The sequence below is a fragment of the Plecotus auritus genome (genome assembly GCF_963455305.1).
Source record: "Plecotus auritus genome assembly, chromosome: 12".
NCBI classification, from domain to species: domain Eukaryota; kingdom Metazoa; phylum Chordata; class Mammalia; order Chiroptera; family Vespertilionidae; genus Plecotus; species Plecotus auritus.
This window is the reverse complement of record NC_137778.1, coordinates 26,748,402-26,774,593: the sequence shown is the minus strand read 5'-3', so window position 1 is coordinate 26,774,593 and position 26,192 is coordinate 26,748,402. Positions and strand designations below refer to the sequence as shown.

Genomic DNA, 26,192 nt, shown 5'->3' with positions numbered 1-26,192 from the left:
CTACCACAGCCAAGGACTCCAGGAGCCACTAAAGGGAGTGATGTTGGCCCTGCTGACACCTTCATTTCAGAGTTCTGGAGGCCAGAACCATGAGAAAATAAGTTCCTGTTGTTTTGAGCCACCAGTGTGTGGTAATTCATGGGGACAGCTCTAGGGAACTAATTCAGATAGTGTCTAATTTCGTGAGACCATTTGAGTTGCAACCATGTAGAAGATGAATGAAGACAGAGAAGAGAAGGACCAAGGAAATAACCCCGATGAAGAGGAGGAGAAAAAGCAGAGGCGACTGAAAAGAGCCCGAGAACCAAGTGGCATTCCAGAAGCCACAGGAAAGAGGGTTTTAGGAAGGACCTTTTTGTCAGCTGTGTCCAATGCTGCAGAGAGATCAAGGTCAAGGCTAAGTCTACCACTTAACCTTGAGGAAGGTGGATGACACAGTAAGAACTGGAGCCCAGGAGTTGCTAGCTATGGGATAGTGAGATTTCCCTTCCGTTGTCATGAAGCGGTACAACCAACCTAGTGGCTTAAAAGGCAGTTTAACCGTGTTTTTTGCCTTTCTGGCTTGGCAATCTCCCCAGTCCTCATAGGCTCTATTTGTCTTCAAACTTAAAGTGCTCCTCTGCACGGAGCCAGGGAGGTGCTGGGAAGCAGCCCCCATTGAGCCACTTGTATTCTTAGCCCACAAATCCTTTCCACTGCTTGCTGAAATATTCAGTAGTAAACAGAAGCAAAGCAGCCTTGAACCTGGTTAAGTCCTCACTATCTCCAATTTTTGTGTCTAAACCAGACTATTATGTGCTCATCCAATGGAGATGAGGGTAGAGAATTGACCCTTGAATTTGGCACATGAAATTCATTGGTGACCTTAATAGGAAGGGGTTGGTAGGAAATCCTTTTTTAAAGGAGGTTCAAAAGACACTTGCATGTGAGGAAGTGGATACAGAAGATAGACCGAAACTCTTTCAAGTTTCACTGTTGAGATAAACAGAAAAATGGGACATAGTAGTATAAGGTCAAGAGAATGTTTTTGAAAGGTGGGGGACATTATAGCATGTTTGTGTGTTGATAAGAATGACCCAGGAGAGAGAAAATTGGTGATGAAGGACAGAGATGGGATAAGTGTAGGCGAAGCAGGATAAAGAATGGATAAATAGAAGAAAAATCCTTGATTAGGGGAGGGAGATATAATGTAGAGCACCTGTGGGAATCCTTGCCCTACACAGGAGAGGATTGGATATTGTTTCTCATTTTAACAGTAGGAAAAGCAGAGGATATGGGTTCAGATGAGGTTAGTTGGTTAGATTGATTGGTGGGGAGATAGTTTTTATCATACTGAGTTTATTTATGATGGTGTAATGTCCACTTTTCCTGGTAGGTTGTAATGGTTATATAATGAAGACTCCACATTAATGGAGAAATGACACAAACATCCATGTGTTTTATAGATACCGCTACACCTTAGCTGAGCAGTTCATCATAATGTGACACTCACATTATCTGTATAGAAAGCTGAGGAGTCCATCCCAACAGTGGTGTTGATTTATTACCTGAGCACAAGTTCATTACCCATGAAGACTCTGACTGTGCCTTTTATCTTCTGGGCGCAGCCATATGTCAGCATTACCCATCAAGCTTGTCATCTACAATACAGGTCTGTTCAAAGGCCTCACCAGGGAGGCAAATGTGTCTGGAAATTCCTTTCATGGTGATTTATTTCACAGAAAATGAATTTCATTTCTAAAGCTAGCATGACCAGAGTTCATCCTGGAGTGTGTGTGTGTGTGTGTGTGTGTGTGTGTGTGTGTGTGTGTATACACACACACACACACACACACACACACACACACTAGAGGCCCGGTGCAAGAAATTCGTGCCCGGGGGGCGGGGGGTACCTCAGCTCAGCCTGCACCCTCTCCATTCTGGGACCCCTCGAGGGATGTCCGACTGCCCGTTTAGGCCCGATTCCAGTGGTGGGATCGGGCCTAAACAGGCAGTCGGACATCCCTCTCACAATCCAGGACTGCTGGCTCCCAACTGCTCGCCTGCCTGCCATCCTGATTGCCCCCTAACCACTCCTCTGCCAGCCTGATTGATGTCTAACTGCTCCCCTGCCAGCCTGTTTTCCCCTAACTTCCCTCCCCTGCAGGCCTGGTCACCCCTAACTGCCCTCCCCTGCAGGCCTGGTCACCCCTAACTGCCCTCCCTGCAGGCCTGGTCCCCCCAACTGCTCTCCCCCACAGGCCTGGGTCCCCCCCAACTGCCCTCCCCTGCAGGCCTGGTACCCCCCAACTGCTCTCCCCTGTAGGCCTGAGTCCCCCCCAACTGCCTTTCCCTGCAGGCCTGGTTGCCCCAACTTCCCTCCTCTGCCGGCTTGGTCACCCCTAACTGCCCTCGCCTGCAGGCTTGATCGCCCACAACTGGCCTCCCTTGCAGGCCTGGTCCCTCCCAACTGCCCTCCCTTGCTGGCCATCTTGTGGTGGCCATCTTGTGTCCACATGGGGGCAGGATCTTTGACCACATGGGGCAGCCATCTTGTGTGTTGGAGTGATGGTCAATCTGCATATTACTCTTTTATTAGATAGGATAGAGACCTGGTGCATGGGTGGGGGCCAGCTGGTTTGCCCTGAAGGGTGTCCCAGATCAGGGTGGGGGTTCCCTTGGGGCGTGGGGCGGCCTGGGTGAGGGGCCTGTGGTGGTTTGCAGGCCGGCCACGCCCCCTGGTGACCCAAGCAGAGGCCCTGGTATCTGGGGTTTATTTATCTTCTACAATTGAAACTTTGTAGCCTGGAGGGGAGCCAAGCCTTCTGCTTGCTCCGTGGCGGCAGCCATTTCTGTTGGGGTTTATGTATCTTCTATAATTGAAACTTTGTAGCCTTAAGCTGAGGCCTGGGCCAGCCAGGATGTGGGGAAAGCTTGGCTTCCTCCATTGCCGCGGGCAACCCTAGCCTCCTGCTCTTTCCAGCTCCGTGGCTGCCGCCATTTCTGTTTGGTTTTATGTATCTTCTGTCATTGAAACTTTGTAGCCTTGAGTGGAGACCTAGGCCGGCAAGGGCAGGAGGAAAGCTTGGCTTCCTCCATTGCCAGGGAAACCCAAGCCTCCCTCCTGCTCTCTGTGGCGGTAGCCATCTTGGTTGGGTTTATTTGCATATTTGCTCCTGATTGGCTAGTGGGCATGGCTTGTGGGTGTAGCGGAGTGAAGGTTAATTTGCATATTACTCTTTTATTAGGATACACAGACACACACACACACACACACACACACACACACACACACTAGAGGCCCAGTGCATGAAATTCGTGCACTTGGGGGGGGGGGGTCCCTCAGCCCAGCCTGCCCCCTCTCACAGTCCAGGAGCCCTCAGGGGATGTCCTACTGACAGCGTAGGCCCGCTCCCCGCAGTCTGGCCTCCCTCTGTGGGAGGCGACTGGGCTGATCAGGGGAAGGTGCCACCCCCATTACCCCACTGCTGCCGCCATTGCCGGCCGCTGCAACTGCCAAGGTGTTTTCATCAACACGGACTCCAGTCCCTTCACCATGAAAAAATAACAACTTTCTTTAGGCATTTCCAAGATGTCTCTTTCATAGGATATGACATTTCTTTTTTTTTTATCCTCACCTGAGGATATTTTTCCATTGATTTTTAGAAAGTGTGGAAGAGAGAGGGAAAGACAGAAACATCAATGTGAGAGGGACACTTTGATTGGTTGCCTCTGGCATGAGCCCTGACCTGGGCTCCAGCCAGGGAGGAGCCTGCAACCTAGGTACATGCCCTTGATCAGAATCGAACCCGGACCCTGCAGTCCACAGGCCGAGGCTCTATTCACTGACCCAAACCGGCTAGGGCAGGATATGACATTTCTTATCCCCTCTAGCAGTGGACCTTTGTTTTTTCCTCCAGGAGTGAGGTGGAAAAACCCTAGATCACCATCTTGGATTCTTATTACCTAAGTTACCAAGAACGCTGCGAGTGGCGTACCAGGAGCTTAGCCAATGAGTGGTCAGAAAAGGTGTTTCCGCTGCAGCTCATGCACAGAGGCAGGACTACTGGCGTGCTGCGGCTGGCAGGTTCCCCTGTCTCCTCTCTGGGCCTGCTCAAGCCACGGCGGCGGCTGGCAGGCCCCCTGTCTTTGGGCCTGTGCCATCCGTGACTTGCCTCACCTCGCACACAGTCCCGTACCGCCCACCTATGCACACAGCCTCCTCCTGAGCGGTTATGACGTTATGGCATCCCGGACAATTTGCATATTTTTCATATATATATATATATATATATATATATATATATATATATGAGAGAGAGAGAGAGAAAGAGAGATTAAAAAACCCACCTCTCCACGAGGAGTGATTCCTCTGGTTGGGAAGAGGGCACTATCCTCTCTTGAGATGAAATTTATGAATTTACCAGAAGCTGGAGGTGTGTTTGTTTTGTGAAGGTGTGTCCAACCCACCTCCTCAAGCTTTTCGCTTTCAACAAGTCTCCCTCTTCAATCTGGAAAAAGTTAAAGTCCACGGGTGATGTAAACTGATAGTCACTGACCTTTGGCAACATTTAGCAGACGTCTACTTTACGGTCTGGTCCTGGAGGTGCTGTTAAGTTGAACAGAAGCTTCAAGCATCAGGGATTAAGTCGCACTCAAAATCTGATGAGTGTATTTATCAAATGCAAATACAAGAGCACTCCATGGAGAAAACCTGTTTCCAGGCAGCCTGTCTGCAGCGATTTTTCCTTTCAATTGGATTCCCAGTTTACCTTGAAATTCTGAGCCTTAAATATTTGACCAAATTAAAGAAGTCAATAGATGTTAAATAATTGCACCTGAGCCCAAATCCTCCCTGCTATTTTCTTTAATGGAGAAAGTGCTAAGAACAGAGGCTAAAACCAAAAAGGCTTCTGGTCTTTGAAAAAAATCATTTTTATATCAGTTCTGTTCAATCAATCATCCTTTTAAACGAGCATCTACTGTGTATTAGGCTTGACCAGGGAATAACTTAAACGTCTTCTCTGAAGAAAGCAGGGAGCACAGAAACACATGACCCTACACGCCTGTGTGATCAGAACTCTGATAGGAAATGTGTGCAATATGTCATCATACCATAACACTCTGAAGTCTGGGAATTACAGGTGCACATTTCAAATCATGCTGCTATTTTGCATTGTATGTACTTGAATGTTAAGTTTCATGCATGTACAATTCAAGTAGTTTTGTTCAAGCTTTTGTTAGAAATTAGCCCATTTGCAAAAGAGAGTAATTTGTTCATCCATAGGTTGATGAATAGGCTGGCCCTAGTGTAGAAAGCTTTCTTTCGAGCTTTTAAAATGTTGAATCATAGAATTATGTCTAAAATTATATCAAGATTTATATATACCATAAAAATATGTTGAACCATAGACTTGGAAACATGACAACAAAAAATATTTATCCTCTAGGTTTTTAAAGAAGCTTTTTTAGTTGCTAAGAGAGTATATCTTAACAGTATATGCTCTTTAGACAAGCTATTTTTTATTGGGAAAGATAAAATGAACTTGATTGTGAAATGTACTGTGAAAGAAGAAAGAGAATAGATTTAGATCAGGAATATGAATAGATATGTATTCAAATTCTTTTATAAAAATAGAAATGAAAGAGAGAAGTGTGAAGGCACATTGCTATAAGTGAATGTGCTATGAAAGTGGAACGTGCTATTGTCATCAAGATTTTATCAGTGTGAAAGGAGATGTGAGATGTGGATTGCTAACACTGACATGTTCCTTCCTTCAGCCACTGGGGGTCACTGTAGAGACGTGGCATGAACATGTTTGAATTTTCCCTCAGTTTCTCTTTGTGGAGGTTGAATGTTGAAATTTGTATGTGAAAAAGGAATACCGTTTATGAGAATGTCTAAAAAATATGTAAGAAAGCAATAAAACATAATCTCTCCCTTAATTGCAAATTAGAGATAGGAATCTTTTCTCTGGAATTCTCATTATATTAATACTAGAGGCCCGGTGCATGAAATTTGTGCATGGGGGGGGGGGGTCCCCTCAGCCTGGCCTGCACCCTCTCCAATCTGGGATGCCTCGGAGGATGTCTGACTGCCGGTTTAGACCCCATCCTGGGGATCAGGCCTAATCCAGCAGTCGGACATCCCTCTCATAATCCTGGACTGCTGGCTCCTAATTGCTTACCTGCCTGCCTGCCTGGTTGCTCCTAACTGCCCCCTCCCCTGGCCTGGTCACGCCTTACTGCCCTTCCCCCGCCCCCCCCCCCCCGCCAGCCTGGTCACCCCCAACTGCCCCCCTTGGCCGGCCTGGTTGCCCCTAACTGCCCCCCTGCCAGCCTGGTTGCCCCCAACTGCCCCCCCCCCCACTGGCCTAGTCACCCCTCACTGCCCCCCTGCCAGCCTCATTGCCCCCAACTTCCCCCCCTGCTGGCCTGATCACCCCCAACTGCACCTCCCCTTCCAGCCTGGTCACTCCTAACTGCCCCCCCATGCCGGCCTGGTTGAGCCCAACTGCCCCTCCTGCTGGCCTGGTTGTCCCTCATGGCCCCCCTGCTGGCCTGGTCACCCCACGCAGCCTGCTTGTTCAGTTATTTGGTTGTCCCTCACTAACCCCCCTGTCAGCCTGGTCACCCCACGCAGCCTGCTGTTCACTTGTTTGGTTGTCCCTCACTAACCCCCCTGTTGGCCTGTTTGCCCCACGCAGCCTGCTTGTTCAGTCGTTTGGTTGTCCCTCACTAATCCCCCTGCTGGCCTGGTCATAGGCAGCCATCTTGTGAGGGTGTGATGGTCAATTTGCATATTACCCTTTATTATATAGACTAGAGGCCCGGTGCATGAAATTCATTAACGGGGGTCCCTCAGCCCAACCTGCACCCTCTACAATCCAGGAGCTCTCAGGGGATGTCCTACTGATGGCTTAGGCCCACTCCCGTGTTCTCTGCTCTCTGCGGGGCCTGGGGGTCTCGCAGCAGCCATGGAGATGAAGACCCCATGCCCTGCTGTCTGCTCTCTGCCTGCCATCACCATGCGCCATGCGAAGGAAGCCCCAATGCCCTGCATTGTGCTCTGTCTGCCAGGCCTGGGGGCTTCGCCGACACCGACACACTAAGGAAGCCCCAATGCCCTACAGTGTGCTCTGTCTGCCAGGCCTGGGGGCTTCGCCGACACCGACACACTAAGGAAGCCCCCAAGCCCTGCTGTCTGGGCTCTGTCTGCCGTGTCTGGGGGCGGATCCAGCCTCGCTGCTTGGTCCCCGCGAACCCTGGCGGGGCTGACAGGCCCAGACACTGCAGCAGCGGTGGGGCGGGGTGGCTGGATCCACCTCACTGCTCTGGCGGACAGGCCCTGACACTCCAGCAGCAGGGCTGAGGGGACTGGGCGCCGCCATCTTGTGGCTATGGGGGCTGCCATTTTTGTCATGGAGTGATGGTTAATTTGCATATTACTCTTTTATTAGATAGAATATGAATGTGTTGCATTGCTATTCAAAGTGGAAGTGTTTAATTAAAATGACTTTAGTATTAAAGAAAAATTGTGTTTTCATGTCTTTCTGTTTCAAAATTCAAAGACCTTTAGCTCTGGCGATGTGGTTCAGTTGGTTGGAGTGTAGTCCCCTCTTGTACACCAAATAGATCACCATTTCTATCCACTCCCTGTGTGTGTGTGGGAGGCAACCAATTAATGTTTCTCTCTCATGTTGATGTTTCTCTCTCTCCTTCCCTGTCCCTTTCTTTGTCTAAATAAAGTCAATTAAAAAAAACTCACAACATATTCTCAGGTGAGGATTAAAAAAATCCGAAGACATTTAAGCACAATTAATAGTCACTTATACATTTAAATCTTACTCCTAAATTCTGATGCGACCACAGACTTCCGACATTACCATTGGCATAGTAGTAGTTCTTTTGAAAGTTGCTATAAAAACATATTCTACAAGCCATCCCCAGAATATCTGCTCAAACCAGATCCATAGAGTTATTTTGTGGCAGTTTATTTATATAAAATATGACCATTAAAAAAACCAAATCAAAACTTCTAAATTTCTCTAAGACTTTCATTTTCCCTAGCTGATTTCAGGGTCCCTCCCTCCAACTCCCTTCCTTTCTTCTTTCTTCCTCTCTTCCTTCCTCTCCTTCCCTCCTTTCTTTTTCCCTCCCTCCCTCCTTCCGTACTTCCTCCTTCTCTCCCTTTCCCCCTTTCCATCCTCCATCCTCCCTCCCCTTTCCTTTCTTTCCCCTTTCCTCCCTCTATTCTTTCTCTGCAATGTTTCTTGAATAGAAGGAGAACCATTTCTTCCACAGACACAAGAATGAAGTAAGAAAGTACATGCAGATAGTGGTTAATTTGGAGATATCTGGAGAGGCATTTGAAGAATTTATTGCCTGTTGACGTAGATTTTTCTCTCTAAGTTGGAAGCAAGGCTATGGGCTGAGAAAAAACTGGGAGTGGAGGGTGGAAAGGAGGATGGGAGAGCAGGGGGTTGTGTAAGATGTTTGAGGAGCAAGGTATTTTGAACAGCCGCTGAGGGGTAAGGAAGAAGGAGCGAGTGGGCAACACTGAAGGACTCCATTGGGGCAGAGCGCATGTGCACCAAGCAGCCCGGGGGCTGGACAGGCAAATATTTGGATTGCTTTTGAGTCAGAATTTTGCAGGATCTGTTGGATGGAAGACAAAGTGGGCAAAAGAGTTGAGGATATTGGAAAAATACTCACTGGAAAGGTGGACTGTGAAATCCTTGGAAGAAGGGAAGAAAGTGAAGCCAGACAGGACCTGTAAGTTTTTTGGGGAAATGGGATGGTTCAGGAATGGGGTTCTGAATGAGGTAGGAGAGCAAAGGCATGGGAAGAAAAGGCGTCTGTGGTTAGAGACTAGTAAGAGTTTATGATGTACAGATGGAACAAGTCCACATTACAAATGTCCAGGAGGTGATCATGGGAGGAAACTGCTAACATGGCATGCAGGTAAAAATCACTGAGTAGGAGAGGTCAAGAAACTCAGTACATAAGAGAGCTGGATACATCATCTCCACAAACAACAAAGCTGCTTGGATAATGGTGGAACTAAGGATAGTAAGGAATAGCATGATACTAAAACCTTCAATTAAGAGTGTGTGTGTGTGTGTGTGTGTGTGTGTGTGTACGCGCGCGTGCTAAATATGGTGGTGTCTGGGCATTTCCTAGATGGCAGCAAATAGAAGGAACAGAGGTTTGGAGCAGCTCCGAGGAGCAAGAAAACTTCATTAATGTCCACTCTCTTTTCCTCCAACCCTGAGCTCCAGGGAGCTCAGGAAAACATGCAGTCCCGACCCAAAAGGCATGGGGGAGAAACTGGGTGTAAGTGACAGCAAGGAAGTGAGAAGCATTGTTTAGACCAGAGCAGGAGTGTGTTGGAGCAATTTGGTGACAACAGAGATGGTTCCAGATGGCACAGTGAGAGGACTGGCAGAATGGCCGCAAAGGGAGGAAGTGGGCAGTTTGCTGGAATGAAGGACAAGCTGTTCTGCTAAAACAACCAAGAGACATTTTACAGAAACTTTGCCTTAATAAGAAATTACATAAATAAAAGCATACAACATAAAATTATATTGTAAAACAGGGCAGCCTAGTGTTTAATAGCATAAACTGGAGCCAAACTGCCTGGGTTTGAATCCTGGCTCCACTCCTTACCAGCTTCTGATCTTGGGCAACTGACTTAACTTTTCTGTGCCTCAGTTTCCTCATCTGTAAAATGGGGGTAATTGTAATTCCTTACTTACAGGGTTGTTACGAAACGAGTTAATATCTGCAAAGTACTTAGAAAGTGTCTGGCAGTTTAAAAGTATGACATAAAATTAATTTGTTTCATTGCTTAAAAAGTGGGTTTGTGGCTGTCAAGTTTCAGATATGCAGTTATTTTTCCTGCAGAAATTCCTGTTAAAGAAGACTTTTAAAAAACCAATAGTTTTAGCAGTTTCAGGAAGCATAGAGCTATTAAACTTAAATATCTCCCTGTAAAATTAACCCTTGCTTTCCACTTCCTGCCTGCCTGGCTTTGCTCAGGATTGCCAACATTATCATTTGCCAAGGCTCCTTCCACATTCGTGTTGTCATCTTTATAAGCCATGAAGACGCACAGAGCTGGAGCCAACCCTTTCAGAAAGCAGTTTTAGTTCCTATGCGTGCGCAAAGCCACAAACCCGCTTTCTAAGCAATGAAACAAATTAATTTTATGTCATACTTTTAAACTTGTGTGTGTGTGTGTGTGTGTGTGTGTGTGTGTGTGTGTGTAAACCATAGTTTCTTGTAGTGGTGCTCATAGTGGCCCATATAATGCAAATCAGGTTCCCTATATAGTAGGTGCCAGCAGAACCGATAGATTGAATGAGAAACTCTTGCTGTAGGAGGAGCTTTTCAGTTTCTCCTGTTCAGAAGAGGAGAGATGACCAGCGGATCTTGGATGTGGCTTGGGAGTGAAGGGGGACTTTAAAAAAAAGAGAGTTGGTGTTATCTAGTACCAAGTTCACCATCTGGAACTCCGGACAGTTTCCTTGCTGTTGCTGGCAGAGGCCTGGATGGCGTTCTGGGCCAGAACATTTTGTGGTCAGCAGTCAGCTGTCTGAAGTATCTGTTCAGGATTCCAAATAGATTGCTGAGGGCTGTGTTATTGTCTGCAGTAAAAACTCCTGCATGAGAAGGTAAGTGTGGGAAGGCCGTAACAGTTCCAGGCCCACAGCCAGGGACTCCTCCTTTCTCTCCTTTGTCTTTCTTCTCCTCTCTTCTCTTCCTTCCACAAATATTAAATTGTTTGCCCGGCCGGCGTTGCTCAGCGGTTGAGCATCAACCTATGAACCAGGAGGTCATGGTTTGATTCCCTGTCGGCACATGCCTGGGTTGGGGACTCCATCCCCAGTGTGGGTGTGCAGGAGTCAGCCGATCAATGATTCTCTCTCATTATTAATGTTTCTATCTTTCTCCCTCTACCTTCTTCTCTGAAATCAATAAAAATACGTTTTAAAAACATCTTTCAAGCATTTTGCTAGACTCTGGGCATATATTGGTGAGCAAGATAGAGTCTGTTACCATAGCAACTGTAATTTTTATGTTTTCTATCACTTAATATTTTACCAAGTATCACATGGAATAATATTACCTGACTTTGAAAATGAAAACTGTGCTATTCAGAATTTCTGAAAGTAACAAGGAAATAATGTTCATGGAAAACTTATAGGAAAAAAACACACCATGAAACTATTCCCATTCATCGCTGATTGCTTGCAGAAATAAAATATTCCATAGTCTTTGCCAAGCAGAAAAAAACACACATTTACTTCACCCCCCCCGAACCCCCACCAAAACCTAAAACAAAAAAAATGCATTAACTGAAGGACATCTAATTCCCTAAGCCTGTTTTCAATTTTGCTATATACATGTTTACACTAACTCGTCATTGATTTTTTTTCTTTGCTGTTGTGTTAGTGTACAGTGTTCCAGATTACTTTTCTGGAAACTGCTAATGTGGTTCCTGGCTTGGTTTTGTCCCATTTCTTAATTAAGTGAAACAACACACTACTTGTAATTTAGTTGCATTCATCAATGGAAGAAATGGCAGTGTTCTTATAGGAAAACCACTGTGCTGACCACAAACACAGGTAACATGGTAGAATGGTATCTTTCGTTTCTGAAATTTGTATTTCAATTCTTATCTGAACCTAAGGAAAATAAATAGGCTTGTTTTTTCGTTCATTTATTTATTTAATAAATAAACATGTATTGAGTTCCCACTCTGTTTGGCATCTATATGAATTGCTTAGAATATGCAGATTCGATATTATTTTATTCTTGAAGAGATCCTGACATGCTTATTGAGTGAGATAGACAAATAAGCAGATTCCTAGTGTCATGTAAGAACTCTGATGTTTGTGTACACAGAGAGCTCTGAGAGCACGGAGGAAGGACTCCAAACGTACACTTGTGAGAGTCTGATTACGGACCTGCAGGTCAGGCCTGAAAAGGATTTTGAAGATGGTAGGCGTTGACCAAGAAAAGAAGAGAAGGGAAGGCTATGTGGAGGTGAGGGGGATGGTGATAGGAAGTGAGGAGGCGAAAATGCATGGTCCCATGGAGAACTGCATCTGGTTGTGTGATATTGAGAGCTCAGGATTGGAGCAGAGTGAGAGCAGTGATGGGAAACAAAGTTGGTGAGATCACAACTTTCATTTATTGAGTGGTTTTTATGTACCAAGTACTTTACATGTGTTGGTATTTGTCTTTAATGAATAGACTTTATTTTTTAGAGCCATTTTAGGTTCACAGAGTAACCCAATGGGAGGTACAGGGAGTTCCTATATACACCTTGTCCCCACACATGCACAGCCTCCCTCACTATTAACATCCCCCACTGGAGGGGTACAAATGGACCTAAACTGACTCATTGTTATCACTCAGAGTCCATAGTTTCCATTAGGGGTCACTTTTGGTGTTGTATGTGTGATGGGTTTGCACAGATGTATAATGACATGTATCCATTGTAATCTCGTACGGAATAGTTTCACTGCCCTAAAACCCCTCTGTGCTCTGCTTTCCACTCCTGCCTCCCCTTCCCCTGGCAACCACACATCTTTCTATTGCCTCCATAGTTTTGCCTTTCTCAGAATGTCATATGGTTGGACTCCTATATTATATAGTCTTTTCAGATGGCTTCTTTCACTTAGTAATAACAGGCATTTAAGTTTCCTCCATGTCTTTTCAGGGCTTGACAGCTCATTTTTTTAAAAAAATATATTTTATTGATTTTTTACAGAGAGGAAGGGAGAGGGAGAGAGAGTTAGAAACATCAATGAGAGAGAAACATCGATCAGCTGCCTCCTGCACACCCCCTACTGGGGATGTGCCCACAACCAAGGTACATGCCCTTGACCGGAATCGAACCCGGGACCCTTGAGTCCACAGGCCGATGCTCTATTCACTGAGCCAAACCGGTTAGGGCAGCTCATTTCTTTTTAGCATTGACTAATATTCCATTGTCTGGGTGTGCCACAGTTAATTTATCCATTCACCCACTGGAGAACATCTTGGTTGCTTCCAAGTTTTGGAAATTATAAGTAAAGCTGCTGTAAACATCTGCATACAAGTTTTTGTGTGGGCATGTTTTCAGGTCCCTCAGGTAAATACTAAAGAGTGCAATTACTGGGCCCCATGGTAAGAATATGTTTAGTTTTGTAAGAAACTGCCAAACTATATTCCACAGTGGCTGCTCCATTTTGCATTCCCATCAGCAACGAAGGAGAGTTCCTGTTGTCCCACTTCCTCACCAGCATTTGGTGTTGTCAGTGTTCTGGATTTTGGCCACTCTAGTGGGTGTGTAGTAATATTTCACTGTGGCTGTAATTTGCATTTCCCTGATGACATGTGGTCTAGAGCACCTTTTCAGATACATACCTGCTGTCTGTGTATCTTCTTTGGATAGGTGTCTTTCCAGCCTTTCACCCATTTTCAGGTTGTTTTCTCCCACTGGAATCACGAGGGGATTTTTCCTAGATAATCACTGTGAGGATTCGGTTGAGCTCCTGGAGGCAAAACTAACACAAGTATGGATGGATACCTATTACGACTGGCCCCCCCTGCAGCTTTCTACTCTGAGATTCTCCACAATGAACATTCAGCAGTTCATCAATTACAGGTGTTCCTACCTGGGCCCCGGTTCCCTCGGAGTTTTCTGCTTCTGGGTTGTGAAACGTCTGTATACATCTGTCTGTCTCTCCAAATTTGGGGGGCAATGCTTTATGACTCCACTTGTCTGATGAATCTAAGATGGATTTGTTGATTTTTCAGTCCATTCTGCTTTTGACTTACTCTTTGGACACAGTGGCAACTTCCAAGTTCCTCACTTGACTCATTTTATTGATGAGTCAGAGTGAACATATGACTTATTCTTATTTTAAAAAATACATTTTATTTATTTTAGAGAGGAAGGGAGATGGAGAGAGAGATAGAAACATCAATGATGAAAGAGAATCATTGATTGGCTGCCTCCTGCACGACTCCTACTGGGGATCAAGCCCTGTCTGGGAATTGAACCATGACCTCTTGGTTCATAGGTTGACGCTCAACCACTGAGCCACGCTGGCTGGGCTATAACTTACTCTTCAAACAGGAAGTCCTTTAAGAGTTAAAGGAGATGCTGTTAAAAATTATTCCAGCCCTGGCTGGTGTGACTCAGTTGGTTGGGCATTGTCCAGTGCACTGAAAGGTTGCCAGTTCAATTCCTGGTCAAGGCATGTGCCCAGGTTGTGGGCTCGATTACCAGTGGTGGGTGGCTCTCACATCAGCGTTTCTCTCTCCCTTCCTTTCTCTCTAAAAATTAATTTTAAAAAAAGAATAATTATTCAGGCATCAAATGTAAGCTGTGATGAATGGTTCTTCTATTGATGTGGTTACACCTGATGAGGAAACTAATGTCTTGGAGCTAATAAGAGGCAATGCTTGGGCCAGTGCTCTTGGCCTCTAGGCCATATAAGAATCAGACCTTTGATGTGCATTGGGTCTTTTTAAGGTCTTCATTAGAACTCATCAGAGCTCATCATTGTGGCTATTCTTTCCTGAAGAGAAAGATAATTGAAACAATATCACACGTTACTTATTAGCTCTTAACTTATTTATATTTTCCTTTTAGTTGGAGGGCAAGAATTTTATTAAATTACTCTTCAGTTTGCTTATTACTTTATCTAATCTCTTCTAAATTTGGGAGTTGTTCTCCACCCCAGAAATCTGGGCTCAAAAGAGACATCTAATGAACTTGCCAAAGAACACAGATAATCACTTGTAGAATCTAGCAAAGAATTGGAAGGCAGAAAAATACGGTGATTAAAAATGGAAGTAGGCTGCCTGGGTTTCACACCCTACAGGCTGTGAGCTTTTACACAGCGTACTCTTCCTCTCCAAGTCTCCCTTTCCTCATCTGTGTAATTGAGGAAATACTAGTACCTACTGCATAGAGTAATTTCAAGCCCTAGATGAGGCGGGCTCATAATCAGGGCTCAATAATTGGTCTCTATTACTGTTTTTATCTAAGTCTTCAGATTTCCAGTGAAGTGTTTGCAAAACATGTTGCCTTGGAAACCCTTTGGCCAAGGCTTTGAGGTCTGTCAGTGTGGGTCTGCAGTCTGGTAGCAGGACTTCATTGGTGATTTAAAGCTGCCTATTTGTACATCTAAACATGAAAAAGCCAGGGATCTCCTTGGGCACACCGCCAAGTATAGACTCCATTGCCTTCTTATAAATAAGGGAGCAGTAAAGAAAATGCTTTTAAAATTCAACTTTTATTTTTATTAATGTTCTAAATGTACGTAGCTTTAAAACAAAAACAAACAAACAAAAAAAAACAGTCCCAAAGGCTTTGAATCAAAGTATCAGTCCCTTCCCCATTCCTCCCAACTCTTGATTACTTATTTCCAGAGGCTTCCACTTTCAACCATTTTAGCTTTTTCTTTTTGTATTCCCCTCCATACTTTTATGTGATCTTTTTATACTATTTCTTGATTTTTAAAAAATTTTAGATATTCTTTGACTTTCTGCTGCAGAGAAGATTTAGCTGTTCTGTATCCCTCTCCCATACCCACATATACTCATACACACATGCATACACTTACCCTTGACATTTCACTAATGAATATGTATGATTCTGAAAGGTTATTCACAGATAAGCCATGTGGTAAATTATGATTACATTTCCATGATGCTGCCTTTGAGATTAGTAGTTGACTCTCTGTTTGCATAATCTTCTATATGTCTATCGCTAATGCACCCCCAACCTCACCTTCGGAAGTTGAAATCTCTTAATACCTTCAGAGTGATTCGGTATATTCTCTGGATCCTGTTGTCATGGACCCAGTTATGAATCACTGGAACAGAGCAAAGGGAAGGCCAAATGGACACAAGCCCAGGAAAGTCTGAGTGACACAGGGAAGGTACTTGTCTGTCAGTCACACCTGGGAACAGGTCATTGGCCAGAGTAGGGGTGGCCACTGCGAGCATGGGAAAATTTGAGATATATAACCTCCTAAACAAAGGCGCTCTCTCTCTCTTGCTCTTGGTTCGTGCTTCGGGCTTGTGGGGCTCTCACACTCTGCATTTGCCCACATGGCCCCGAGCAATGTGGGCCCCACACACAATGGACTGATGGGCTGTCACTAGCTTGATGCTGTATGGACCCAGCTCCAGAACTGGATCAATAATAAGCCTTGATTTTTAGTGCACTCTCATCATTGGCCCATGTTTATGTTTTTAAAATAATGTCATACATAAAAAAATGTAAGCACGCATGTTATGTGCAGTACCTGGGAGAAAAATTGAAATGTATAATTGCCATGTATGCAAGATACCAAAATAAACTCATGAATTTAAAAGTATTTGGTGATACAACTGTTTATTTTTTCTCTGTTGAATAGAAGGTTAGCTCATGGATGGTGGTTTCACAACTCTCCTCCTCATCCCATCGGAGTCCCCCAGACCGGCCTGGGGTAGCAGATTAGAAAGAGGGCCAGGAAAAGGACCAGGCACATGAGTGCTTCATGCTTCACATGGGGAGAACTATGTCTCTGCAATTGGTTCGTTTCCTGCAGACTGTGCAATGTTGGGTTTGTTTGTACTGCAGGTCTGAGAACCATTGGCGTCATCACCAAACTGGACCTTATGGATGAGGGAACGGATGCCAGGGACATTCTAGAGAATAAGCTGCTGCCTCTTCGCAGGGGTAACGTATCGTGTGCCCCACAGGGATTCCTTTGATGACGTGGCAGAGAAACAATGGGCAGACCAGTGGGAGGTTTAGTTTTAATGGTGCCTCAGGTGTGAGGAATGGGTTTATGATTAGCTACACTTTTTTTAAAAAAATATACTTTGTTGATTTTTTACAGAGAGCAATGGAGAGGAATAGAGAGTTAGAAACATCAATGAGAGAGAAACATGGATCAGCTGCCTCCTGCACACCTCCCACAGGGGATGTGCCCGAAACCAAGATACATGCCCTTGACTAGAATCGAACCTGGGACCCTTCAGTCCGCAGGCCAACGCTCTATCCACTGAGCCAAACCGGTTAGAGCTAGCTGCACTTTTTATGGAATAGACATATGAAAAATGATCCAAGGGGAAAACTATTCCTTAACAGGAACAAGAAAACAGAAAAAGGGAGGGGTTGGAAGGAAGTGTATAAATATTCAAAGACTACATAAATATATACTGTCCTCTTCTAAATCTGACTTACCTGCTATATGACAAAACTACTAAGAAACATACTCTATTTAAAAAAATGTTTTAAAAAAATTGATTTGAGAGAGAGGAAGGGAGAGAGGAGAGAGAGAGAGAGAGAGAGAGAGATAGAAACATTGATAAGAGAGAATCATTGATTGGCTGCCTCCTGCACACCCCCTAATGGGGATTGAGCCCACAACCCAGGCATGTGCCCTGACCAGGAATCGAACCCGGGACCTCTTGGTTCATGGGATGCTCAACCACTGAGACACACCGGCCCAGCAGAAACATACTCTATTAAAATGCACAGAGCTTTTAAGGGCAAAGGACATTATTGTGTTAATGTTAAAATATTGCCATTAGCCAAATCAACCAGGCTTTATTAAATATTGATGTCTCAAGTTGAGTTTTGTAAAAGGACCTATTCCTCAGGCCTTAATAATTTTGCCTTTTTTATTCAGCCTCTTTGAGAGCCTTGCAATCTCCCCAAAATAAACAACAAAGAGTGCCCCAAACACCATAGGTGTGTGTTCTGTTTCAGGTTACGTGGGGGTGGTAAACAGAAGCCAAAAGGACATTGATGGGAAGAAGGACATCAAGGCCGCCATGCTGGCGGAGAGGAAATTTTTTCTCTCACACCCGGCTTACAGACATATTGCCGATCGGATGGGGACTCCGCACCTACAGAAGGTCCTTAATCAGGTAAAAATAAATGTGCTTTCAAGCAACAAGAACAATTAAGGAAATATGTAAGTGAATATTAGAATTCATATTTCTTATTTTTGTATTCATTTTTTCTTAACGTAAGACATACAGCTTGAATGATAGGAATTTTAAAAATGAATATAAATATTTAGAGCCACATTTGTTACTATTCTCTTGAATAGAATCATCCACCTTAATATTATTGAAAGAGCAGTGCTCAAAGCAGAAAGACATGCTTATTGAGGAACAGAGAACCAGGGGTATACATTTTAGCACACATTTTTATATATAACCTGTTGAAGGCATAAGCCAGTGACCCAGCACGGTTAGGCTGGGGCTAGAGGTAGAGTCAAGAGGAAGCACCTGTCGGGGCTGCAGAAGAGAGGAGGTTCACAGCTGACAAGTACCTCCGAGCTCCACCAGGGTGGGGAGCCATGTCTCCTGAGAACGTCAGGCACCCGCATAGCTCTCCACTCCTTCATTTCCACCACATTGTAACTTAAGGTTTCTTTGGACAAGGTAAGTGATCTGATCATCCATCCCGGCCGGGTGTTGCTAGGCATCCTCACTGGTAACATCAGCGGCATTTGAACAGGCTACCCCAGATGGCCCCCGCGAGTAACTCTGAGACATTTTGAGCATCGCCTCCAGCAGTGGAGGAGAGGGTCTGAGCTGCTTCTGACTATCTGTCAACTGTGCGTATTATTTTTCCAGTGTTGAGCAATTAGAAAAACAGTGAAGCAAAGCATGGAGGCATGCAACAGACTGACATGCCTCAATGTGGGGTTGGGGGAATGAGAAGAGATAAACCAAAAAACTTATATACTTATAAGCATAGCCCATAGACACGGCAATAGGGTAGTAAAGACCTGGGGGGATGGGTAGGGGCTGGGAGGAGGGGGAATAAAGAGATGGTGGGGGGGGCGCGGAATGAGAGATATCTGTAATACTATCAACAATTAAAAATGTCTTAAAACAAAACAAAACAAAAACAGTGAAGGCCAAGTTTTTGTCTCCCGAGCTAATCTTCAACCTCACGAGCTCATCTTCAACCTGTCTTATGCGTGTGTGAGATTTTGTTTTGTTTTATTTAGCAACTCACCAACCACATTCGAGACACCCTGCCAAACTTCAGGAACAAACTGCAGGCCCAGATGCTCTCCATAGAACACGAAGTTGACGCCTACAAGAACTTCAAGCCCGAGGACCCCACCAGGAAGACCAAAGCCCTGCTGCAGTGAGCCCCTCTCCCTCCCCTGCTCCGCCCTACAGTTTCTCCCCTTTGCTTTTGCCTCAGTCTGTTACCTGTCATGCTGTTTTCTCGGCGTAACAGAAGTCGCAGTCAAGTACATGAGGCTTTGTATAGATTATACAGTGAGCCTTGAATCTTTACATTTTCTTGAAGAATAATTGTTGTTATAAATTTAACCAGTTGCTCATCCCCATGCCCAATTTTATTGTTTTTATAATTGCATTCAGTAAATGGGTAGTACCAATATGATAACTCAGCGGGGGTGTTTTTGCCCTTAGAATGAGAAGTGGGCAGAGCTTCTGTTGAAAGTATCACCTGGATTGTCCACCTTCCCTCGGTGTCACTTGTACTTACCTTCCCCCCCCACCCCCAATCATTTTCATATGATCTGTGTATGTGTTTTTTCAGCGGATTGAGAACCAAGGATTCAATAGAAAAGTACATACACATTGAAATTTCTTTATCCTTGTCCTTAATGATTTTAATTAACCCTTTGAACATGCAAACATGAAAACTACCAAATATCTTTTTATTCCTTCATGATCTTCCCATCTTATCCCTGGTTACTAGATTTATCCCTGTGGGGCCTTGGGATAGGATTGCAGTGTTGTTAGAGAATGACTAGCTCCTTGTGTCTGTTATCCCGACTCCCTTTCCTGGTCCCTTCCAGCTTCATCTGTCCTTTTATCCCTGTTCTGTAACTTGTCTCAGGGCCCTCTCAACCAGAAGACACTCTCCCCACCCCCACCCATCCATCTATATTCCAGGACATATGAAGTCCATCTCCCAAGATAATGCTTGACATCTCTCTTTTTTCTTTTAAAGATTTTTAGAGAGAAGAAGGAAGAGGAGAGGGAAAGGGAAAGAGAAACATTGATGTGAGAGTGAAACATTGATTGGCTGCCTCCAACCCAGGCATGTGCCCTGACCAGGAATCAAACCAGCAACTTTTTGGTGCACGAGATGCTGCCCAACCAACTGAGCCATATTGGCCAGGGTGATGCTCGCCACCTCTTATTGGCCCCTTTCTCCCTTTGCAGTCTTGCAATCAAAATATCCTTAATTTGGTTTAAAATGCATAATATAATTCCTTTCTTTGTGGGGGGATTTCTAAATGCTCAAATTATTTAGGTAGCAATTTATATGCTCATCTTATCCATTTAAAGAGGAAATAAATTTTTCTTGGATTCACCTCTTTCCTAGTTCATTTTTTTCCTTTTTATTCTTGGCTTTGGTTAAGCACCTATAAAAACTCTTCAAGTTACGGAGAAATGAAAGCTATTTCTGTGTAGGCCCTAGGTCTTCATCTTTTATTTAAAAACTAGAGGCCCGGTGCACGAACTCATGCACATTGAAAGGAAATTAATTAGAAGAAATATTTTGGAGGCCAGAGAGGCTGGCCGGCTTGGGGAGGGGTCACGGGAGGGCTCCAGGGTGTGTCCAGCCTACTTCACCTAGTCTCCATTGGCCAGACCCCAGCAGCAAGCTAACCTACCAGTAGGAGCATCTGCCCCCTGGTGGTCAGTGTGCATCATAGCAACTGGTCAAGCGGTCAGACACTTAGCATATTAGGCTTTTATATATATAGATGTTTTTGTTAATTTCAGAGAGGAAGGGAGAGGGAGAGAGAGAAACATCAATTATGAGAGAGAATCACTGATTGGCTGTCTTCCTATACGCCCCCTATTAGGGGTCGAGCCCGCAATCCAAGCATGTGCCCTTTCTGGGAATCGAACTGTAACGTTCTGGTTCATAGGTTGAAGCTCAACCACTGAGCCACGCTGGCCGGGCTAGGTCATCATCTTAATATCCAACCAAAACTATTGTCCTTGCGAAGATTGGGTCTTGCCTCTGTGACTCCATTGGATTTGGATTACAGACTTTTCCACAGTTAGATTTTCCCCTGCTAGATGAGTGATTCCGTTCCTTCCTTCCTCTCCCAACCCTCTCTTCCTTCTTTCTTTCGTTCCTCCCTTTCTGCCCGTCTTCTTTCCTCTCATCTCTGTATATTCTGCTTGGCATCTGGATCTGGGGATTTAACAGTGGATAAGATTTTTGGCCTCAAGAAGAGGCCACAGTAGAGCAGATGAGACAGACATTTAGGAAACTAATCTGATAAATGTGATATCTCTGGTAAGTATAAAATATTAATGGAGCCTAGATGAGGAAGCAGAAGTAGTTCCATGGAGCAGAGGTGTGAGTTCACAGAGAAAGCGAATGTGAGTGAGACCCTGAAGAAGGGAGGAGTCTGTCAGGTGGGAGAAGGAGGGCAAGGATAGTGTGGACTTAGGTGTTTCGTATGCTGGCTGCAGTGGCAGGACAGGGAAAGAATGGCAGGACGTACATTTTCTAAAATTTCCCACTGTTTCAGCATGTGTCATACATTTATACCCTTCTAGGTGTTTAAAGAATTAGGTTAGCATTAGCATATGCGTGGATATAGCTATAGCTACATCTAATTATATTCTAGAGTTCCTGGCTTAATAATTTGCAGTTACTTTTCATTTATCCATGATTTTGATAAAAGATGCTGCAAGTATTAGATGGTTTGGATTTTTTTCCCTATTAGATTTTGAATTTGAAAGTAGTTCCAGCATGATAAAATTAGAGTTCCTAAATCCAGTCGTTACCAATGCACATGATCGTTTTCTCTGATGCTGGGGGTGGGGAAGAGAGCTGATTGGGAAGGGGACTCAGCTAGAGCCATTGGAACATCCTGGTGTGATGTCGTAGGAGCTGTGGCTTGTTTGTTCTCTGTAAAGATTTATTACTTAACTTGAATTCAAGTATTTTAAAATGGCATTCTATGACTGCAAAGAAATGGACAGAATGCATTGAATGGCACAGATATTTAGACTACATTTTAATTAAATGTCTAAAATAAATGGAAAAAATGTGTATTTCAGATCATTACATTTTGAGTGCGGAGCAAAGTGCAATGCTAATTCTGCCAGTAGGTGCCACTAAGAACACCAGGAAAAGGTTTCTAGGCGATAACCACAGTAAATTGAAATGAGAAATGCAGACAGAGCCTGGTTACTTCAACTGGAATGAATTTCTCTCTCACAACTGCAGGATGGTTCAGCAATTTGCCGTGGACTTTGAGAAGAGAATTGAAGGCTCCGGGGATCAAGTTGATACCCTGGAGCTCTCAGGGGGTGCGAAAATCAATCGCATTTTCCATGAACGCTTTCCTTTTGAGATAGTAAAGGTTTGTACCAAACGTTGCTTTCCCCTGTTGGTTTCACTTCATTTCCATATTCTGTTCTACATAACTTCATAAAATGTTACGGGGGTGGTATGGGACTAAGGTAGTTCTTGGAACGAAAGCCTTCATAATCAGGTAATGAAATTTAGGAGAGAAATAATTTCTTACTGATGGCTCCAATTTTATTCAATGAGATTTCAAATTATTTCAACAAATACTAATTGAGTCACTATGACGTCGATTTATTGTCTAATTTAAACGTATTTCTTGAGCACCTATTCTAGGTGCCAGTGATTGGGACAGAGACACTGTCTGGTGGGGGAAATAGATAAAGTTAAAGAGATCTCAAATATGATCATGTAACAGAGAGAGAGAGGGGGGGAGGGTGGGGGAACCACTTTTGATGGCACATTCAGGCAAGGTGTCTCTGAGTAGGGGACATTGAAAACATGAACACAATGCTGTGAAGAGGTCAGCTGTGAAGATGGAAGGGGTGGGGAGGAAGCGGGCTGTTCAAGATAAGCAGCCCAGGACAAAGGGAGCACCTGTAGCAGGTAAAGAGCAGATGGGGCTGACCAAGGGAAGGGCGTAGGAAAAGAATTTCGAGGAAGAAAGTGTCCAGTTAGGATGGATTGGTGGCTTGGGAAGTAGGGTCCACAGGGCTCGAACTGAATCTGGGGGATGCAAGAAAGAGAACATTCAAGATGACTCCTGAGGTTTTGGCTTGCACAGCTGCGCACGTTGGTGCCATGAGATGAGGAAAACAGGCAAAGCCGAGCTTGTGTGTAAGCGTGAATCCTGTTACGGTCAAGGCGCTCAGGAGGCAGCTAAGTGGTTCAGGGACTAGGCGGCTTGCCGCCCTACAGAGGCGGGTGCTTATGTCTTGGTGTGGGAGGCAGATGGGTAAACAGAGCGTTTCATTAAAATGTGCTAAGGACAGTGGTAAACTTCAGCACAGGGTGCTATGGAAACAGCCCACAGACAGGAATCCCTGCCCAGAGCCCAGGGAGCCCGGCCTTCACGCCGAGTTGGGAAGGATGAGCAGCTAGTCAAGCAGGAGGAGGTGAGGGAGGGGAAGAGTTTTGCAGACAGACAGGGAGGCCTGGTGAAGGCTGAGCTGTGCAGCCACAGGCTGAGGGGAGGGAACAAAGCAATTCACTGCTGTGTGGCACCAAGTGCGAGGGGAAATGGACAGCGAGGCTGGAGAGGCCAGATCTCAGGAGGCAGGCCGAACCACATGCTCTCTGGATGCCCTTCCCGGTCTAAGCTCCATGCTGCTCTGGTCGTACTCCCCCATCAATTCCAGGTCCCTAGACCTTCTGGGAAATTTCCATACAGCAATCTGCCCTGTGTTGGATTGGCAAAATACAATATATTTCCTCTTATGAAGAGGCCTTGAGCTCAGGTGGTTAAAATGGCCAGGGAGAAAAGACAGCCATTGCCCATCTCAGCACAGCCGGACCGCTATCACAGGTCCGGTGACACCCTTACTCCTGCATTCGTCTGTGAGGACATTTCCTACATTTAGCAAGAGAATGAAAAATTACAGGTTTTAAACGAGTGGCCATATTTATAACCACAAGGCACCCTTGGTACACGGCACTCTTATCTAAAAACGAGTTGGAATCTGCTGCTCTAGAAATCAAACTCCCAGAAGCCCCTCATGTTCTCTGTTGCCTTGAACTTTCTATAAACAGATGTTTTGGCCATCTGGGTTTAAGTTAGGGAAGACATGAGCATCCATTTATTAACAATGAAGCCAAGCTATTCTCCTCCTTTAATATTCAATAGTATTATTAGTTAACGGAATTAAGTGTCCTAACTGTGGCTCATCTTGCATCTGCAGATGGAGTTCAATGAGAAGGAATTGCGAAGAGAAATAAGCTATGCCATCAAAAACATACATGGTATCAGGCAAGTGACTCCCATTTCCCCTGCCTTTTGCCCCAGCTACGAGAAGAAGAAGGAGGTTTATGAACGGCTAGCGAAGTAGCTTTTCACCATATGGGCCGAGCAGAACACGGAGGTGGGAGGAAGAAGTAGGAAATCCTGGTTTGGGTTCAATGGTTAATTCCCGGGATCGTCATTCTTGGTCTTTTTCAATTAGAAAAAAACAGAAACACGTCTGCACTCCCAGCCCTGTGAGCTCGATCCGGGACCCTTGTTCTCCAGAGCCTGCTTCGCAGGGAGGGAGGCCTGGCGTGCTCATAAGTCATCGTTACTTACCCGGAGACAGGGCAGATTGCTTTTGGCTGGAGTTGTGGAGCAAGATTGGGAAAGATTAATGAAGGTGGTAACTTTTGAGTCGAACCTTGTCTGTTTAGAGGACAAGAATGATTTCAGCTGGCAAAGGGGTGCTGTGTGTGTCTGTATCTGTCTGTGTGATGTCTCTGTGTGTGTGTGTGTGTGTGTGTGTGTGTGTGTGTGTGTGTGTGTGTGTATGGGGTCGGGAGCAAGGCAGTGAGACATGAGAGGATGGATCGTGTTGGGGCTGGAGGATGAAAGGGCTTGAAGTGCAAGGACCAATGCTAGGCGGAGGTGGTGACTTGCAGCCTGTGTCCACGGAGCCGGGGGTCGCACACGTCGACTGCAGTTAGGAACGTAGACTGGAGAGCAGAGGACGTGAGGCTGGGAGTGGCCCTGGTGCCTGAATTTAACCTTGTATAACGTGGTATAATGTGCATTTGCTTTCTTTAAAGAGCTAAAATAAAGGAAAAAAGGCTTTAAAACACACATTTCTGGAGTTCATGTCCAGAAGGCTAACAAAATGTAATGGAGCATACGTTAAGTTGAGATGTCCTGAAGTCAGGCTGGCTGATAAAACTTAGGTGGCCCACTTCCTGGATTATCCCATAGGCGGGAAGCGCCCCCTGTCTATAGGCAGTGGGTGCCGCGCGCGCCCACGTGCCCCGCGCGCCCACGTGCCGCGCGCCCACGTGCCGCGCGCCCGCCCTGCCCACACAGGGCCAAGTGGAGACTACTTGGGGAACAGAATCTGAGAGGGCAAAGCCTGACCGTGAGTTTGAATGTGATGAGTGATTTTCCAATGGAGTTGTGACATTGAATTAGCTGTTGTTTTAAAATGGAGACTGTCTCTGCAAGTCTCAAATAGTGCTAGTACATAGCGTTCACCAAGTGAAAAAGGGGGAACATCTATAACCAAACCCAGTCTCTCTCGCCGCCGCAGGCTTCCCGCGTGCGTTCCCTGTTCGTGCTGGCCCTCTCCCTGCGTCCTGAGTGCATCTGCTGTGGAGCTGGGCCTTGCTCCTTAGCGGGCGCAGCTCGTGTTTCAACGTGTCTGTCAGGTCACAGATTTTGGGTCACAAAATATTTTTACTTCGTACTTCACTTGGCTTTTAAAACTCCTTACGAGTAACATTTTTGTGGACTGTAACTGCCAAAGCTCAGCGATTCAGTGTTTTGTAGATTTCTGATGTCGGTGCATAGCAACCGAAGAGATGGGTGGTTGCGATAATTCTGGAGTTAATTTGCCTGGAAGATGGTGCAGCCCTGTATGTAAGACATCCGAACGGCATGCCTCTCTAGGCCCTAAAGTGCACGTATGGGAAGTGGTGCTCCCAGGTGATTCTGTTAGACACTCAGTAACAGAACCCTCCCTTGCTCCGGAGGACCGGATGGCTCCTTGTCTGTAAATGCTGAGAACCAGTGCTGAGCAGGCCAGGGAGATGGTCCTTGTGGACAAACACAGGCAGCGCGATCGTGACACTTGCTGCCAGTGTAGCCGGGGGACAAAGCACGTGCTCCGGTCACTGCTGCGAGTCGGATGTGGGGGTGCGGAGGAGGGAGGCCTGGGCGGCG

At 45.3% G+C, this 26,192-nt stretch overlaps 1 protein-coding gene across 4 annotated transcripts in view; it reads left to right on the top strand.

Moving 5' to 3' along the window:
• The window catches only part of DNM3 (dynamin 3), a 386,126-nt gene that overhangs the window by 95,814 nt on the left and 264,120 nt on the right, over positions 1-26,192 (top strand). For all 4 annotated transcript variants that reach the window (XM_080649442.1, XM_080649441.1, XM_080649440.1 and 1 more), the window contains 5 exons: positions 16,613-16,711; positions 17,750-17,910; positions 19,008-19,150; positions 22,241-22,376; positions 24,220-24,287. In XM_080649442.1, the coding sequence (XP_080505568.1) occupies positions 16,613-16,711; positions 17,750-17,910; positions 19,008-19,150; positions 22,241-22,376; positions 24,220-24,287 (607 nt within the window). The remainder of the gene's footprint in view (positions 1-16,612; positions 16,712-17,749; positions 17,911-19,007; positions 19,151-22,240; positions 22,377-24,219; positions 24,288-26,192) is intronic.